We start from the raw sequence: 19,397 nt of genomic DNA on the forward strand, positions 1-19,397 counted from the left end.
CAAAATGCTCCAGAGTTTTTGTCTGCTAGCTTTCTCAACATTTCCTCAGAGTCTTGCTGATAAAGAGAACATCGATGGAATCTTAACCAGGATTTATACTTTTTTTGTTCGTCTAAATGAGCTTTCTTTAGACAATCAGCATTAGCGTTTGCAGCCTGTCTCTTCAATTTCCTCAAGTTTTGCCGTTTCATCACCAGCTCCTTGTCGTATTCATGAAGGGGTTGTTGATTTCCCCTTGGTTTTTTCTGTAAATTTGAATAGTATGGTAGTAAAAGAGGTTGGTAGTCAGTTGGGGATGTGGACCCCTCTCCTTCCTAGAGAGTTGAGTGGCATAGTTTTTTGAAAGTTCTCTGATTCTTTCCGCCGTTAATCTAAGGTGATTTCCTTGCGCAGTTGTTTCAATTTCTTCGGGCATTTGAAGTCTCGGACTGCTTTCAGTGGGCCACCCAATTTTAAGAATCTTGTGATCGCTGGCCTCGGTCCGTATGACCTCGAAGGATGTGATCAGGCTGAGCATTGCTTCTGATGTGAAAATATAGTCAATTGTCCCTTTTTGTGAGCCTATTTCCCATGCCGGAATTTGGCAAGCTGGGGGGAGAGACTGCTCAACGTTATGGAGATTTCTGGAGTCCATGAGCGATTGCCATAATTGTCCGCGAGATTGTGCCTGGAGTTTATGGCGTGGTGGATTAGTGCTTGGAACTCCCCTCAGACATTTAGCGTTCAAGTCTCCACTTATTATTATTAGAGGTTCGTCCTGGTCTGCAATAATTCTGTCGATCTCTGTTTCAATGATTTTTAAGAATTTCTTGTCCGAGATGGCCGAGATGGCCTGAGGGTTCCAATAGGTTGTAATGATAGCGAGCCAGGAGGTCTTATATTCACAGTATACACGCATAACACATTAATATAAGCTACAAAAAATGAAATCTGGGGTAAATAACAGGAAAAAAACAAGTCTAGTTTTGTAAATCAGGGTTTTAAGGCACATTCAACATTTAATTTTTGTGAAACAAATTAACACTAAGAAGGGCATCAAAATATCTTACAGATTAAACTATTGAGAAATCATATTGAAAAAGCAATAATACACAAGGGAAAGTCGTATGAAAATAAATGTCTTTCAAGTGGAGGGAAGCACAATGAGATGTGGCTTACATCTAAGGTCAGGTTGGAGTGAGTTAGATATCTATAGAGCTACACACGGAAAAAACATCCACCAAGTGTTTAGCATAATAGCCTATTCTGAGCAGACAATTCCTCACTGAGGACAGGGGGCTTCAGCACTAAGAACGGCTGTGTAGGTAAAATGGCAGTAATGCTCTCTTACCACTGCATCACTGTTGAATTAACGCACCGCCGTACTATAACTTGATTGATGGGGCAGAGGAAAAACCTTCAGCTAAATGCTGGAGGTAATTGCGCCACCTTACAGCCAAAAGAATTGTCCCAATTGGCAGATAAATGGGGACTAACACCACCATGGATCAAGTGAATTATAACGTGGTAGCTATAATATGGTTTGCTCATGGAAACCGAGCTAACAAAATTAAAAACAAGTAAATTTAAAACATGGAACAATCAATCATAACCACATTTAACAAAAATAAGAATGTTTTAATGCAAAATTATTGAAATGCAGAAGAGAAACAGAGAGAAAGGCCAATGCATTTCAGATCACCCAGATCCTTCTTTGAGCCCAATCTGCAAGCAAATAATGCGACACAAAATCAGAATACATCAAAAAGAGCAGGAAACAATAACAATAGATCAAATTCAGTGTTCAAAACGAAAACCTGAAGTACCCCTGCTCCTTACAATTTTGTGGGTAGTAAATTAAAAAACTCAGTGTTGGTAACAAACCACACCAAAAGATAAAAGCTTCAGTAAAACAAAAGAGTTTCCACCAGTGACAGAAGGGGTGGCGTATTAGTTGACCGATAGACTGAACAAAAGAGATTCAGCTGATGCAAACACTAGAAACCTCACCCCAAATAGCACCCAAGCAAGAATAACAAATAAATGTGTGTCATGACAGTATCTAGAATAGATATGCTGTTTCAAAGAACACACAATACCCAGCTCAGTAAAATTACTGAGGTGAGATTCTGAAAAAGCACACTAAAAAACCTACAATAATAAACAAAAACACAGAAATACAGGAAAGAAACATGGTGAGGATAAAAGCTACATATCAAGAACCAGAAACAGAGAACAAAGGGCCTCATTCTATGTTGGCGGTCCAAAATGATGTACAGCTTACAAAGTAATAACAGACTTACAGAAATGAAGAAATGCATGCGTGGCACTCAAAGCAGAAAAAAAGAAGCTTTGGTGGTAGTCCAGGAAATGAAGGACGCAGTGGGTGTCGATAATCCTGTTAAGATCAAGCAAAGGTTCATAAATACCAAGTCAGTGAAGCAAGCAAAACGGTTACTGAACACAAAGGACACAACAGTCCAGAAGAAAAGAATGACAAGAAACGTACTGCATAACAAGCAGTGAGAACAGCACTCCAAGAAGATTCGTACTGTAAAGCAGGTTGTCAGGGAAATGGTGGACGCTTATCGAGTCAGTAATATAGAAAAGGACCAAAGAGCATGGAAGGAATGTGATGAAACCAAATAAAGATTAGAGCAAGTGGACTACAAGTGGAATACAAGTGTGACAACTGAACCGGCAAATGCTGAATAGGCAAACAACTGTGTTCCTACGTGTGCAAGCACAGAGGGTAAGATCAGGAAAGGACAGAACCTGAGTGGTGGTTAATAGAGCCAACCTAGTCAATATAAACAAAGCCACAACAGGTAAAAAATACACGTTTGGTGGCAATACACTGAGGAAAGTCAACAAATGACAGGATTAACTGAAAGTGGGATAGAAGAGTGTAGAAAATTGTTAGGAACCAGAGTACAATACAGCAAATGGGTGCACAGCCAATATAGTAATGATGTGGAAAATCAGACACAAAGATGGACATCAGGATACATATGCTAGGAGAAGAAATATATGACAATTTGTCTCTAAAGGTCACTTATGACTTATAACGGAAGAAAGTGATGTTCACAAGATCAATCAATCTAAGCTACCAGAATGTAGTATAAATAACTCCCAGTACATACACCACATCAAATTACATTGCATATGCAGTCTAATAGTGATATAAATTATCAGTTTTACAATTCACAAATGAAAAGATGATCAACAGGATAACTACAGATGAACAAGACGCATATTACAATATGTCTAAATAAGCCTCATGCTTATTACTAAAAAAAAATAGAAAAAGGTTTCCATATTAAAATGGTCACAACAAAAGTCAATCGAGGCTACCAAAGGTGTCATATGAAAAATCCAGTGCAAAAAGTTAATCATATAAAGCATGTCAGGTTCATTCCCTCATTCATTCCTCCCGGGGTCACAGAATCAAGATGATCTATCCAGAATGCTTCCCTATGGTTTAGACGTCTGGCCAAATCTTCATGTGGATTACCACGCACAACTTCAAGAATGTGACAATTGATGTCTGTAGCTCTGCAAGTGCCGAGCCACTGGAGAATGTACGCTGCCGGTTCGAATGTTTGAGCGATGCTCATTCCATCTTGTTTTGGCGGCTCTTTTAGGTTTTATGGCATATGTGATGCCAGTGGTATCACATGTAACAAAATCTTTAAATACAATGTTTGCTCTGCTCCTCGGATTATATATTGTATATCCCTTGATGACATTATTACAATTGCTACAATGTAGGCAAGGGCATGTGCCAGTGTGGCTTTTAAAACCAAGCTGCCTTGATTTGCCTTTGGTGTTAACCAGCATGCTCCTAAAATGATTGCTACGTCTGTATGTGAAAGTAGGGGGATCAGGAAAAGAGCATGTCATCTACTCTCTGGATCATTTTCCAATGCCTATTAATGATTCTTCTGATCTGATTACTCTGTACAGAAAATGTGGAAATGTAGGTTAAGTCAGGGCCTTTAAATTGTTCACGGTGTGCCGGGGTCTGCTCTCTAGTGGAAGTCATTACTTTGTCTCTGAGGTGATTAACCGCCATCCCGCCTGTATGAATTTCTCAGACATAGGTTCCAATTCAGTTTGGCACTCAATGGGGTCACTGACTATTCTGTGTACCCTTCTTAATTGACTGTACTGTAAATTCTTAATGAGACTCAGCGGATGGAAACTCAGTCTATGTAACACATTGTTCCTAACTGTGGGCTTTCAGTAAATCATTGTGTGTAGGCAACTGTGATCAGGTGTAACTTGAATGTCCAGAAAATGTATGGTTGGAGGACCTATTTCCATTGTAAATTGAATGCAGACATCAATCAGATTCAAGTAACCAAGAAAATCATCAAGTGTTGCCTGAGGTCCACTCCAAATATCAAAGCTTTTGTCAATAAACAACCCCAGTAGACAAGATATTTTTGCTACACTTAATGATCTGTCTCGAACTTCAACATGAAGACATTAGCATAAGCGGGGGCCATGTTGGCCTCCATGGAAGTACCGTTAGTCTGCAAGAAGAAGTTGTCTTGATATCTGAAATAGGTTTTGTGTGAGATGAATATAAAAAGCAGAAGCAGCTATTATTCGTTGTTAGTGTGAGGAATAAGGGCTGGAATCGCTGAGGAGTGGCAAGGGTTGCCTATTGAGCTGGGGTCTGACTGTGGGAAGTGGAAACTACAACTCCCAGCGCACCTTGCGGTGGACTGTAGTCCAAGGTATGCGCGCGTTGCCAACTGCATTGAATTAATGGCAGCTCATAAGGATGAGGTGTGGCTTATTTTTTCATGGGTGCGGCTGGAGCAGACCAGAGGATTGCTGTCGAGAGAAAGGACTCCTGAGTTATACTTTTCGTGCTCCGGCGAAGCACGGAGGAGAAGCGGGCAGGCGGGTCCTTTGCTCACGGCATTCTCGCTGTGCAAGGAGAAGGAACGGGCGGGCCACTTGATTACGGTGATCCCGCCGTACACAGAGAAGGAGCAGGCAGGCTGGCAGGCTCATTACGGCATGCAACATTTCCTCTGAGAAGTCCTGCGGGGCTTCTCGGAGTTCAGATAAGTACTCGTGGCATTTGCGGGGTGGGGGTGTTTGAATCTAACACGGTCCTATGCATAAAACAGTGAAGGCTATGCAAAGTGTTGTGTGCTGTGATTTTTGACTGTTGCTCAGATGTGTGTGACAAATGAACTCGTTAATGCAGGAATCTACAACACAAGAACGAGTTCTGATAACTCGTTGTGACATGTTATGAAACCCAACCCTCTCAGTCATTTCCAGCTTCAAGCGACGTGTTTATGTGTTGCTCAAGCTTTCCCAAGGGGCCATGTGTTTTTGTTCTTCATACATGGGTACAAAGCCCATTGTTTGTGCCATCCAGCTTGCTATCATACTTGTTTGTCCATGCTCTATGTGTGACACGTTTTAAGGTGTGTTTCAGTGCTGACACGTATTAAGGTGTGTTTCAGTATTTACATGTATCAAGGTGTGTTTCACTATTACATGAATTCAGTCATGAGTATGAATTTGACATCAGTTTGTATGAGTTTAGGTAGGTTTTAGATAGAGAGGGTTTTTCCCTGTGCTTCCCCCTTACCTATCCAAACTAGGAGATTCCCTAACCCTCTATCCGGTGTCCCTAACTCCCCTACCCCATCCACAACCTCTCCCTAACCCCTCTTCCCCCCACTGGTTGCCACGTGGTGTCCTGTGTAACTAATATCAGGAGCCTGTGCCAACCACAGTGGGAGGGTCGAATTCATTCGGCTTCAGTGGTTCGGGGGAGAGTGTCGATTCTCTCCTCCCTTATTGTGTACTTTTGACAGTTAGCTCTTAACTCACCTTGTTGGAGTAATAACCATTCAACTGCTTCAATGCCAAGATTGTGTGGAATGCTTGTGTAGAGGCTTCTGACGTCTATGGTGAAAGGAATGTCATCAGTGGTCATCTGTAGGTCTGATAAACTAATAAGGAAGTGTGTCATGTTGTAAATGTAGGTGCTGGTCTTCTGAACCAATGATTGCAAAAAGGTATCAATGTACACACCCAGCGGTTGCAGGATGCCATTGGTTGCAGCTACAATAGGCCTGCCTGGTGGATTGACTAAACATTTATGAACTTTGGTTAGGGTGTAAAATGTGGGAACACTGGGATGAGTGTTCAATAAACATTCTTTGGCCTTATCATCAACCCAACCATTGCCTTCTGCTTATTTTAACAGAGTCTTCCGATTATTCACGATGTCCAGAGTAGGATAATGTTCTAACTTAGCATAGGTAGAGCCATCATTAAGCTGACATATGCATTCTTGTGTGTAAGCTGCAGTGTCAAGAAGAACAAGAGCTCCCCCTTTATCAGCCAGGCATATTGTGATTTTCTGATCAATGTATAAAGATTGTATCAGTGCTAATTCATTTCTTTTCAGATTCTAATGTCGAGGTGTCCCAAAGTGGTTTTCTCTTGAAGAACATGCAAACATAGTTCAAAAAAAATATCGACAGTGGGAATCGATATTGGAGGCATAAATCTGCTCTTACTTTTGAAGGTGACATAGGGGGTCTCTTCTAATTTTGACATCATGCTTTCGTTAGCAATGTCTGCGTAGAAACAGTACAATTTTAGCTTGCTTATAAATCTGAACAGGTCAACCCTGGTGTTAAACAAGTTAGAAATGAACGTAGGCACAAAACTTGCGCCCTTTTGTAGAATATACAGTTCTTTGTCAGTTGGCATTGAGACAAACCGATCACTAATTTCTCTTCTTCTGGAGTTTTATCTGTGGACGGGGACTTTTTCCTGTGACTATGCCCACGGCCGGTTCTCTTAGAGGATATCTTCTCCCTAAAAAAAGTTACTGATTGGCAATGATGGATCTATGCCATTAATAGAGGGTTGAGGTGCATCTTTTGGGGTGTTTCAGTGACAGCCACTCCTGTGGGAGGGATATCAACCAGGGTGTTATCAGTTGGGTTCTCACTATTTGAATTCCATGAATTGGATAAATCACTGCTCTGATTCGTGGGGGGTGGTGTTTTGAACATGTCCATCCAGGTATATACCTCGTCATCGAGATAGTCATAAGTGTCTCACTTGAACTTACGAATCTTCTTCAGTTCAAGCTCCGATTTCTATGATTCTAGACAAGTGTTGATGTCAGTTAGAACAGCTGGATCATCAGAGTGCTAAATTCTGACTGGAAATCTCTAATCTCCTTGTTCAGTACTTAAACACACCCTGAGAGTTCTTTAATAGTTAGCAGCACCAAATCCAGGGAACATTTATTCAGGATTTTTTCCAATTTTTTGAAGAAATCCTTACTCTCTTTACAAATGGTAGATTTCAATGGTTTTCTAAGCTCCCTGGGAACAGAGGGCTTGGAACTAACACTGCCATACCACCACTTGTAATCGGGCGGTAATTCTGCTGGACCAAGTGGCGGCAATGCTAATTCTGTTTGGTGGTATTCTGGCGAATTTACCACGAGAATACCCCTGAACGTGTAAAGGTTCAACGTTTGTAATTGTCAGTCCTTTGGCACACCAGTGAGGTCTGCAAGACAAAGCAGGTCTTTACACTCCATTAAAGCCAACCTTAAATATGGACTGGAAGAGCACAGGTAATGTGGTCAACTCACAGGTAATGTGGTCAACTCACACAGAAATGGGCTATATTCTAGAATTGAAAGACTCATATGACTTTCTTAGTCATGGACAAGGGAAGTTGCCCCATAGACCAACTATGACAACAAGGAGGCATGAACCTCTGATATCAGGGCTGGAATAACCAATAGTGACCACACATTCTCAGATGTTCTCCATAGAAAACATTGCATACTGACAGTGGCTGCCACAAAAATGTGTAAAATAGTCAGGCTTCAGATAAAGTGGCCACTCAGATTTTCCCCCTCGGACACTGAGAGTGGGCACTCACCATTAATGAATGACGCCTCACACACACCATGACTTAATCTTAGTACAAAAAGGTCTTTTATAGCCTCAACATCCTCATATTTCCCTATCACATTAATTATCATTGTTTAAAATTCGCTTTTTGATCTATTCGTTGAACAGTCATAAAACAAACACAGTAGCAAAAGTACAACGTAGGTGTCATAAATAACACAAGACACACAGGTTTTATATTTTCTCTTGAATAATGCAATCATTAGGAACCTGGTAGGAACAGAAAGAAGATTGGTTCAGAGTACTGGAGCAAGAAGCGTAAACCCCCGACCCCAAGGTGATCTATATCAAAACAGGATACTTGTAATCTCCTAAATTATTAAATATTGCAGGGCATAGAAAAATAACTAATCTATTAGCGTTCTGAGACACTTTAGCCTTGGTGAGTAGTAACTTTAAGATGCTATAATCTTTAAATTAAAGTTAATGAAGGTTCTTTAAATTTGGAAGCAGATGAAGAATCAGAGACAAGTTCAATAAAACACTTGTTAACAGTCTAGGAAAGCACACCTTGATCTGGCAGTCTTTGGCACCCAGAGCGCTGAAACCAGTCACTTCCAAAAGTAACACACCCACACAAGCGCATGGAAGAAATCGAGTTTAGGCTGCGTGAATCATACAACAAAATGTGCATAACATTGTGCATGTTCAATTCACCGCAACGTTTGATACAGAGGGATGTCTGTGTACTCGAGGGCCAAACTGCTCCATGTTGTCAGGAGATCCACAATAAATACAGGTGAGTACTTTGAATCTAAATATGAGTTAATTCCATAGTTAGTGGTTATCCCAAAAACCTGGTCTGAATGTGGCTCTTAAGAAATGGTATGGGAGGCCTGCCCTAGAGTCTTTAATTACAGAATACATGAAAACATTCATCACTTACCAGAGAACCATTCTATGCAGCAACATATGTCAAAATACCTGAGGCAATGGTAGCTCTAAGACTCTCATTCCCAATTCTAAATGGCGAAAATGTCACACATTATAAACAACTGGAAACGTGAGATCCATGAAGCACGGTCTACACAGAAAACACTTTGTATTTAAATATTCACATTTTTAACATACAATACATGCTAATATAAGGGGGGAAATCTAAATCAAATGCGTCCTTCTCTATATGCGCTTTATTTTCTGGTTCCTAAAAGTGTTATTTGTTTGCAGGTGAATTCTATGCCTTCAGACGAATCTCGTCACATTCCGGCGTTAACAATTTGTATTTACAGGTACAAAGTAAATGTAAAATTTTAAGTTAAAGCAACATTAAAGGCATTTGCATATTCTTGTTGAAAGATGGTAATCAGAATAAGTCATAAAAATGTCATATTTCTACTGAAGACTAATATTTTATTCTTAGTATTACCTATATAGTCTGCAATCCCTTGGTGTGGCTGGGCAGGAAAAATAAGAGTTTGAGGTGCTTGCTCATTGTTGGCGGGTGGTGGCTCATAGTCATCATCATGCTCACTAACTGGAGACTCATAATCGGGGTCATCATTTTTGACAGGCTCATATTCATCTGGGCTTTCATAATCGTCATCCCATTCATCATCAGTATCCTAAAGGTAAACAATAGTCACAGAGAATAAGCCACAACATGAGTCGTTAACACTGATAGGAAAATTAGGAGTGTGTGTGTGTGTGTGTGTAAAATTAGTAATAGCTCCCTAACTCAAGGAAACTTCCCATCAACCCTCAACTAAAGAAACCCATTCTGGATCCCGACAATCTAGGTAACTATCATCCCCATTACCCATGTTTCCTTCCTAAGTAAGATCATCAAGAAAGTGGTAGCAGCACAACTGGAGCAACACATCGACACCAGCAATCTCCTCCAAAACGACCAATCCGAACACAGACCAAGATGTAGCAGAGAGACAGCACCCATACAGGGGGTCGACGACACCCCCAACATCCTTGATAACAGCCACCCGCGCTTCCTGGTTCTACTCGACCTCTCGGTCGCTTTGGACACAGTAGCTCACCAGGCGCTTAACGACACCCTACATCGGCGCATGGGGATCAGCAACCTTGTCCTATGATGGTTCAAGTCCTACCTCGCCAACCGCAAGCAGTTTGTTCAGCTGGACTCCTCTAGATCGCCAATGCTACCCGTCATCTTTGGAGTCCTGCAGCGTTCCATCGTCTCCCCAGTGACCTTCATTCTATAAATGGCGCCACTGGGAGCTCTACTAGCTACACACAACATCCGAATCCACTAATACACCGATGACACGCAGCTATACCTGAAGATCGACTCCCATCAAGGACATCTGTGGGCTCAAACCCTGCCTCTTGCTGTTTCATCTTGGATGTCCAGTGCATACTTGAAGCTCAAACCACCCAAGACCGAATTCCTACTCCTCACCAACAACACACGAACACCCAGACATATGACTTACAGATTTGGCTATCAACCATGAACTCTGAGGGCTTCACACCCAAGCTCACCTCCTGCGCCAAGTCAAACACCTCTCCTCTCCTTCAAGACACACATATCTAAGAAAACTCAGACAGCTTGGTATCAGCTCTCCCTCCTGCAAAAGGTCAAGCCTTGCTCCCTCCAGAAAGCTTTAGATCCACCATTCAAGCACTGGTCCAATCCCACCTGGATGGGGGTAATGCACTCCTCAAAGGCCTCTCGTCACCCTTCCTTGTGCCCCTGAGAAGTGTCCTACACGCGGCTGGCTGCCTCATCAAGGGTCTCCCTTGATACAACCACATTACCCCAGCCTTCATCGACCTTCACTGGCTCCCACTGCACACACAAATCAACTTCAAGTCTTGCTACATCATTTATAAGGCAATCACCCTCAAGTCACCCAGCTAGCTTGCAGTTAAACTCTACATCTCCGGCGGACAGTGCCCCACCAGAAGCCAGGACACGTGCATACTTGGAATCTGCTGCTGCAAAAGGGAATAGACTAGAAAACAAGCCTTCTATGCCGACGCCCCAAGACTATGGAACCTCCTCCCCATCGGCATCAGACTCGCCCCCACACTACTACAATTCAGCAAAGAACTCAAGACCCACCTCTTCAAGGAGTCTCTCTTCTTCAAAACCTAGGCCATCACATCGGCCCCCAAGCCACCTGACTCGCTAGACGCCACCCGGCCCTCTCCTCCCCAACACCCCGTACAGTCGTACCCCACCTCTGTACCTCTCTGTATCCTGCCCCCGCTGTACATCTGTTCTGGAGGCTTGGTGGAGACTTACTTCGTGGAGGCTTGTTGGGGTCCAGAGTATGGCTAAATGCAATGGCCTGCGTATAACCTTTGGGACACACAATTGGCTACCTGCATCTAAGGTCGTCCATCTGGGGCCTCAGCACCCAGGTCACTGGAGTTAGTAAAGGACCACCACATTGTCTCTCTCGGAGAAAGCCAACCTGGTTGGTGCCCAGGCGGAATTTGTTTTTGAAGGGTCAACTTTGTGGCCTTTGCAACTTTTGGGGGGTTTAGACAGAAGCCTGCGGGGCAAAACTGTTGGAAGGATACATTTCCCAGCCTTCTTGGATTCACCCTCAGCCTAGGACAATGGTGTTTCAATATGGGTAAATGTGCCCCAAATATGTGTTTTGTAAATGCTGTTTCGGACCCAAAATGGAACCTAGTGACCAGAGTGGTTGCATGTGATCCAAAAGGGGTCTGTGGCCCAGCTTGGCGACAATAAATAACCATTAGGGTCAATGTGGCCAGTGAGCCTGGCCATAAGCCAAACCGATTGGCTACATTTGAGGACTTGGGAGTGCCAAAGGAATGGCCAAAAGGCATGCCCATGGAACATAGGCCACTTACCATGGCCAAAGGTAGTGTTAGAATGATAGTATATATTATTTTAAAAAACATACAATTCAAGTGAAACAGCTTTGGTTTAAGTTTCCCTTAAAACATAGTTAAAGGGAAGTTATGGGTGCAATGCGAGTTAACAAAACTCAGAAAATGTGCCAGCTATGACTTCCAAATCAAGTATAACTCTGCCGCTACCATTGTAAAACAATTATTCGGCCACTGGCATGCACTGCTAATGACACTACATATGCAAACACAAATTACATACACATTTCCACATTTTGTGCACAACTTAAGAAATTAAAAGAGCCAAGGAAACATATGAGAGTCACAAATGAAATGCACTTGCCAACAATTTGTCCAGAACTCAAGAAATAAAAAGAAAAGTGCTAAATAAAAACAGGGAGACAAATGAAACAGGTTTTCTCATGTGAAATTTGATTTGATAGCCAACATAGAAAAAACATACCAACTGTAAACAAATTAATTGAAGACTTGATTCCCCAAGGGATTCAACAAACAAGAGGCGGAACGATCCGTGCATGACGAGATATGTTCAATGGCAGTGGCTTTGTGTTCAAGTGTACTTCCAAGAACACAGCATAGAAGCTGTAGAATCTATTCTTACTAAGCCCAAAAAAGCAGCTCCAGTGGCGCGGCTGGTGAATTTCTTTTTTTGAATGGACGTAAATATTTGCCACAAATATGTTTGAGCAACCGAGCATAGAGTAGGAGCCCAAACCAAGCAAGGAGTTTTCACAATGGTTTTTTTTAAATAATGGGTAGAAATGGAGCATTATGCAGCACACTTTCAATGAAAAACTGGTTAAAAGTCAGACAGTTTGCTATCGGTTTTTTAGGGTAATGCATCAAAAAGTCATCAACACTGCACAACGCATTTTAATGAATGCATTTCCCCACAATCCAGTCAACACCTACATGCCTGTATTAGCATACAAGAAAAAAACTCAAGTTTGCTCTATGCATAACGCCAGTAATTATACTATAAGAAGAACGCATGGCTGAGCTGGCTCTGCGAATATACACCAGTACTTGCACATAACAACATACTCCTATTTGCTTTGCCATTAAAAATGCCATGCCACAATAAGAAAACATGTCCAACACGTAATCATACTGAGGGCCTCATTACACAGACGGCGGTGGACCAAGGTGCTATTAGTAAAATACCGGCACCGCCTTGGTGGAAAGGGGAATTACCGCCCTATTCCAAGGTTGGTGGGGCGGTAATTCCCCCTTCCCCCATTACCCTTCCCCATTCCCATTTTTGCCCCATAGGGCATAATGGGAATGGGGAAGGTGCTAATTACGGCAACGCAAATTGCGGTACCGTAATGAGCTCCCTGGTCCCTTTGCGGGTTGGTTTTTAACGCCTGCAAAAAGCAGGCGTTACATTCTCCAACCCGCAAAGGGACCTCGTAGTAAGGCGGTAAGGGTTTACCGGTACCGGTAGAACCTTTGCCGCCTACCGTGTTGTGCTTGCTTTATCATAAATGGGCAGTAAAGAATGTCAAGTTACAGGAACAAATGACTAGACTGGCTGCAGTAAACATTTGGGGATGTATCAGCAATTAGGTCCAGTGTCAGAAAACATAACCAGACTGCCTGCAGCAATGCAGTCCCGTATGGCAACATAACACCTATCATGCAAACATGATAAGTGTTATTACATAGCTGGACTGGACTGCATTGCTGATACATCCCAAAATCAAAGGCATGTTCACCAGCACCGTAAACGACTCTTACCATGCTGGTGAGCGAATCTCAGCTCTGATACATCCCCAAATCAAAGGCCCTCTCACTAGCATGATGAGCGGTGTTCACTGTGCTGGTAAGCATGCCTCGTATTTGGAGGCACCTGCAAAACAAAGGCTGGTGAGCAGGCCTCTGATTTGGGGATCTGGGAAGAGGGGCTGCATTTTTCACACCATAATTCACATTCCCTCATGCACCAATTCACATTAACAGTGTTCATAACACTTTCGACCATGCACCCATAACATACACTCTCTCCTTGACATGCGCACCCACACACTTTTTGTTTATTTATTTTTATTGATTTTACAACAGAGTATACTTTCCCCATCTAACTCCCCAACCCTCTGCCCCCCTTCCCAACTCCTCCTTCCCCTCACCTACCCCCACGGATCCTTGGTGCCTCTTAAACCTTGTGAGGTCCTTTCGTGTGATTTCATTCAGCTTAAGTCCAAGAGTCTCAGGCACTGGGGGCACCACTGTTACGCTCACCTGGTATCCATGGGGACGCCACCCAGCCGTAGGGACTCTGGTATCCTTCTCTGCGGTTCCCAGGTGTGACCAGCGGGGAAGTTCTGCCTGGAATACAGGTGGGCAATGTTCAAGACTGGGCAACTGGTCCCCAGTATGCCCACATCCCCTCTGGACCTCTCCTCACCTTGTGGTTAATTCTGGTGTGCTCTCCGTCCTGCCTTCTTGGCAGGGGTGCATTGTCCGTTGTGGGCGAATGCGATCTAGTTACTTCACTGATGCCGGCCCGCTTTGAGTCTTTCAGGTAGGTCTTATTGCTGTTGTATATTGTTGTTATTCTTGCATGCCTTTTTTGGTTTAATAAATGTCTCTTTCTCTTCCTTAGGTGCGCAGAAGTCCAATGTGATGCATTGACTGAATTGGGTCTCGCCGGTAAATGGTGGCGTATAAAAAGCGCTGTGATGCGGTAATTAGGCGCTATGCGCAGCGCTATGATGCCTTGCCTTTGCTAACCTGTTGTCTTTTCTTTCCCATAGATCGCGGTGGTCACCCGGTGTATGAAATCCCGAGGCGATGCTGGTTGAGGGGCGACTTGCGAGGTAAGATTTTCGGCACAGTTCGTTATGTTGTAGAAGTTTCTAATGTCTTGTTTCTTCCTTTTTTGCAGATCCGTCGGTCCGAGAGATGCGCTGATCCTAGGATGCTGTTCGCAGGAGCTGTGGGCAGCTAACAATGAAAATTACAGGTAAGCTGCTGCTGCTAACGATGTCCTTTTGTCTCTTTACAGATGCTGTTCTTCTGAGGTTCGCGGGTACAGCTGAACACGATGAGCGTCACGTTGCAGGATTGCAAAGTAACGCAAAGCGTGTTATCCAAGTCGGGTGTGGTTTAAATAGCTTCAAGAAAGTAGTCCAGGTAAAGTAGTTCCTAGGGTACCACACCCAAAACACTATACCGCATAGCTTGGTTCCAAGGAGCCAAGCTATGTGGATGTCTCCATGTTGGCTGGCACTTGAAATAAAGTAGTTCCTTAAACACAAGTCTTTATTAACTATGAGTCTGGCGCCAAAGGCACCAGAACTGGCCCCAAGAGGGCTTAGGCAAAGGATGCCTAAATTTGTTGGAGACCCGAGCCAAGACCCCTCCTGGCCCATGGGCTTGCCAGGGGGGTTTCTGGAAGTGGGTCGTGAAAACCTCTGGGTTCTTTAATCACCTTTCAAAGAAGTCAGGACTCCCCCACAATCTCTTGTGAGTCTGGGCATGTTATTGTTCATAGCATAGCTAGCCCATTCCAACGCCACCAGCTCCCATACTTTGCGGAGCCAGTCCTGTGTGGTGGGAACCATTGTGCCTTTCCATCTTTGGGCTATGAGAGTAATTGCTGCCAAGGTTAGTACTATCCATGCCTTGATCCGCCCCCTAGCTTCTCCATCCTCTGTCCTTCCACGCAACCCTAGCCGAATCAGGTCTGGGGAACTTTCACCTTTCTCCCCAAAGGCTTGTCCCAATGCTTCCTTGTGGCGTACATTTACCAGCCCAGCAGAACACCCCAACATCAACAAACTGCATTTCAAAGTACAAGAAGAATGGCTGCGCTGGTTCTGTTGAGCACTATTGCCTTGCCTCTAAACTGCATTTTGTAGTCACCAAAATAATGGCTGTGCTGTCTTTACCAGGCACATATGGGGCGAGATGAAGCACAGAACACCCAAACAATTGCAGCAAGTTATTTTCCCCATTTGCTTCAAAAACGAAGTCAAAAGCAGCATAGTGCAGCGCTGCTATGCTGCCAGCTTCAAAACATCCAACCAAAGAAAATGAAATGTTCTGTGTTTGAAAGGGGCTTTGCATTGATGCCATTTCCATTTTTCAACATGACACAGTTGGTTCCAGTAAGACACATTCATGCCCATCTATCTTCAGGCTATACACCAGCAAAGGAGGGCAGTCCTCCCTGAAAGGCATGATGTGTCAAGTCAAATCTGTAATAGAGCAGAGAAATTCACTCCAGCCGCACAGCAAATGTTTTACTTTTCTAAAATCTAACAGAAAAAGCTTTCTCTCTCCTTTTGATTGATGTCAGTTTCAGAGAGCCCTTGTGTTGGACAGATTTCTGTGTATTAGAAATTGACTAGGGCTATAAATAATGTTCAGAATATGGATGCGAGAAAAAGCCGCATTTGTGGAAGTGACATCCCAGAAGAATTAACCCACGTGTAAAAGGGTGCTTTTGACAAACAAGAAAATGCCTTTTAAAAAGAGAAATCTTAAAATAAGGCCCTATGCTTGAATAGAAATGTGATGAGGGCTAGTTTTAAATATGTACATGATATTTATTCCAAAAAATTGCTTTCTGGTTAAGTGAAGAAAAATAAATAAATAAAGTACTGTGAGCCCAGCAGAACAGGTTTGGCAGGCCCTGGCTTCAAAGGGACCTGCCTCCCCTGGGAACAGAATCACCTTGGCCAAGTGGACCTGCCCCCTTGGGCACATGAAAGGGGCAAGGTGGAGAATCTAGCAACCTCGTCAGACGAAGCGGCAAGGCTCCAGCATGAGACAATGGACTGCCCTGACACAGAGGTGTGAAATCCTCTAACACTTCTCCTCAGCTTCAACAGCCTACCTTCAAAGGCGACTCCATGGAAACCCCAGGCTAAGATGACCAGAGCCTGACATTTGTCTGGGGATTGGATGGATTGGCCATATTTGGAAAACAAAGCCAGCCCTTTTGAGTTCAGAGACTGTTCAGATTATGTCAGTGATCAAAAGACATATTAATGTGAAATTACGACAGTTTAAATAAATAAGATGTTATAGGTTTTCCTAGCATGTTGGGGATGCAAATGCCAGGAAAATGGCAATTCTAGGGAAAGCTTACATGATACAGCTTTTAAAATGTATGAAGACATGCACTGTGATAATATGTATACATATATACAATTGTAGAATTATCGGTGAAATGTGTTCCATGGAAAGGGCGAAAGATTGCCAGAATGCCTAAACAGCATCACGCCGTTTGGAGATTTGAATGGTGTATTCTTTATAAAATATGGGATCTGTCTATCTAATTTTTATAAGGGTCATGTGTATAAAAATAAGTGTTTTTTCTCCATAACTTATTTTGGCAAAAATAACTTTGGTGAAACAAAGGTACTTCATAAAACACCCACCCTAAAGATGAGTCACCTCCTTCAGTCCAATCTGCTTACAGGGAGGAGGCGACTTCCATAGGCTGACGTATCCGATTTAGAGGTATGTCTAGCTTAGTTCTGCCCACATAGTAAAAAATACTCTGATGTCATCCGGCCTATAAAGGGGGAGACATTCAAAAGCTCAGGACACATACACAGATTGCAAACACGCAGACAGACTTTCCAGAAAATCCGACAACCAGACATTCAAGAAAATCCAGCATTCATAACTCAACTTCCAGGGATCCAGATATTACCCATTCACCCTGCAAGATTCCAGATTCCAGAAGCCAGACCAGAGGTCTTACCCAGGCTAAACCTCTGATCCTGAATTAAAAACCTACAAAAATCCCAATAATTCAAGGAGAGCCCAGCTGATGCACCTCGCTATCTAGTGACCAGACTAGGTCCAGCTGTCCTTTTCCAGGAGAGCCTGGCTGATGCATCTCGCTAACCAGTGACCAGATCTTGCCTCGCTGCCCAGAAACCCGGTTCGCTATCCAAGCTACCCCATTCAAGTTCTTATTGTATTTCCCTTCCCCAGTAACCACAAACAGCCTCCCTTGCTTTGTTACCTTGTATTAGGTCCAATCCTATAGAAATCCTATAACTACCCCAGCAAAATTCTTAAAATTGTCACAATCCTCTGTGTATCTAGTCCTTTAATCTTCATGTGGTAACGCCATTCTTTCCATCATTTCAGTCCACTATATAAGTCCTTAGTAATATTTGCAATAAATTCATTAATTCCTATATAAAGAGGCACACGGTGTGAGGGGGTTAAAACTGCATCTTAACCCTTTTCACGGGCGGCATTCCTCTTTTCTAGACACTAAAATATTGTCTTAGTAAAACTTGTCATTTTCTTTTCAAACCAATTTTCCCTGTCCAACTGCAGTCATTTTAAGGTGTCTTTGTACTGTAGCATCAAAACCGAATTCCGAGTTTGCCTGTTTAGCCTAAATTCCAAACCATTTTGCTATTTTAAACCAGTGAATGAATTAATTGCAAGTTCTCCACGTGTGATTTTGCGGCACTGTGTTTTTCCTTCCAAAGTTGATTCTCTGAACTGTATGCCTGTTGTTAGTACATTGACTTGTAGTTTGCTAGTTTTCTGACTTCTATGATCCTGCCATACTCATTTTTACCTTATTCATTCAACCGCACATGTAAAACAAATATTTAGTAATTCTGAGTGCTATTTTGCTCAATTTCAAGGGTTTTCAAACTGATTTTGCGTCCCATTCAGAGGTGGAAGGTCAGATTTCCATTCTGTTTGTTGCCTAGTATACCTGACCCCTTGCTACTCCTTTCTCCCCACACAAAATTCGGTTAACAGGGGTTTGAGGGGGTGTTGCAGAGGTAAACATTAACTGTGGTGCTATCGGAAAATACCAACAGAAAAGTAATCTTCCCTGTATTCAATTGTACATTGTATATCTCATGTAACAAGGTCAAACTAAGTATATTCTATCAATTTACAGTGTAATTATCACCACACTGGCGAGTGCTGCCCTATATTAAATTTGTGTGATTTTCATTGGAATTTAAAAATAAATAAATATTGTATTATTACACACCAGCCTGGTTCATGGTCCATTGCGACCCAGGGTATTTGTAAAGAGGGGTGTGAGATGGGTTGGGTGACTTCTCAAACTGAATTCGTAATAAATAAAGTAAAAGTGTTTTAATTGTGCGCTGCATCCCCGGCCAGTAGAAAGAGTCCTGGTTTGGAGCGTACCGTGCCTTTGAAATTCTAAACATCCTGCACCTTCTTCCAAAATGGTTAAATTTTGGGACATTTCCACCATATATGGGACACAGTGCCTATTCCCCCACATCCTCTCCAACAATCCGGAACGTTTCGGGGGTATATCTTATGGAGGAGGGCCGGGGTGTAGTGCCAGCCATACAGTATCTTATACCAAGCTTCCTGTAATTGAGATGCCTTGGTCACTTTTGGTAACAATCTCCACAATATCTCCCATTCCTCCCTAGTAATTTCACTCCTGATTATCCTTTCCTAATGCGCCCTATATGGTCATAATGCTCAAGGAGTGGAATCATCCATTATCTTATATAAATTGGAAACCACGCTCTTGATCCCGTCATGTGTTAACAGGAATTTTTCAAATGGAGTTAGTTGTTGGGTGGCCGCTGCTTTAATCTCTTTGCTCATCAGCCAATGCTTAACTGAAAA

General features: G+C 42.8%; 1 protein-coding gene across 2 annotated transcripts in view; it reads right to left on the minus strand.

The window, feature by feature from the left end:
* LCP2 (lymphocyte cytosolic protein 2) overlaps positions 1 to 19,397 on the minus strand; it is a 1,016,893-nt gene that overhangs the window by 466,520 nt on the left and 530,976 nt on the right. For both annotated transcript variants that reach the window (XM_069654319.1, XM_069654320.1), the window contains exon 7: positions 9,331 to 9,526. In XM_069654319.1, the coding sequence (XP_069510420.1) occupies positions 9,331 to 9,526 (196 nt within the window). The remainder of the gene's footprint in view (positions 1 to 9,330; positions 9,527 to 19,397) is intronic.

The sequence above is a fragment of the Ambystoma mexicanum genome, chromosome 3q (genome assembly GCF_040938575.1).
Source record: "Ambystoma mexicanum isolate Mex_15411 chromosome 3q, UKY_AmexF1_1, whole genome shotgun sequence".
NCBI classification, from domain to species: domain Eukaryota; kingdom Metazoa; phylum Chordata; class Amphibia; order Caudata; family Ambystomatidae; genus Ambystoma; species Ambystoma mexicanum.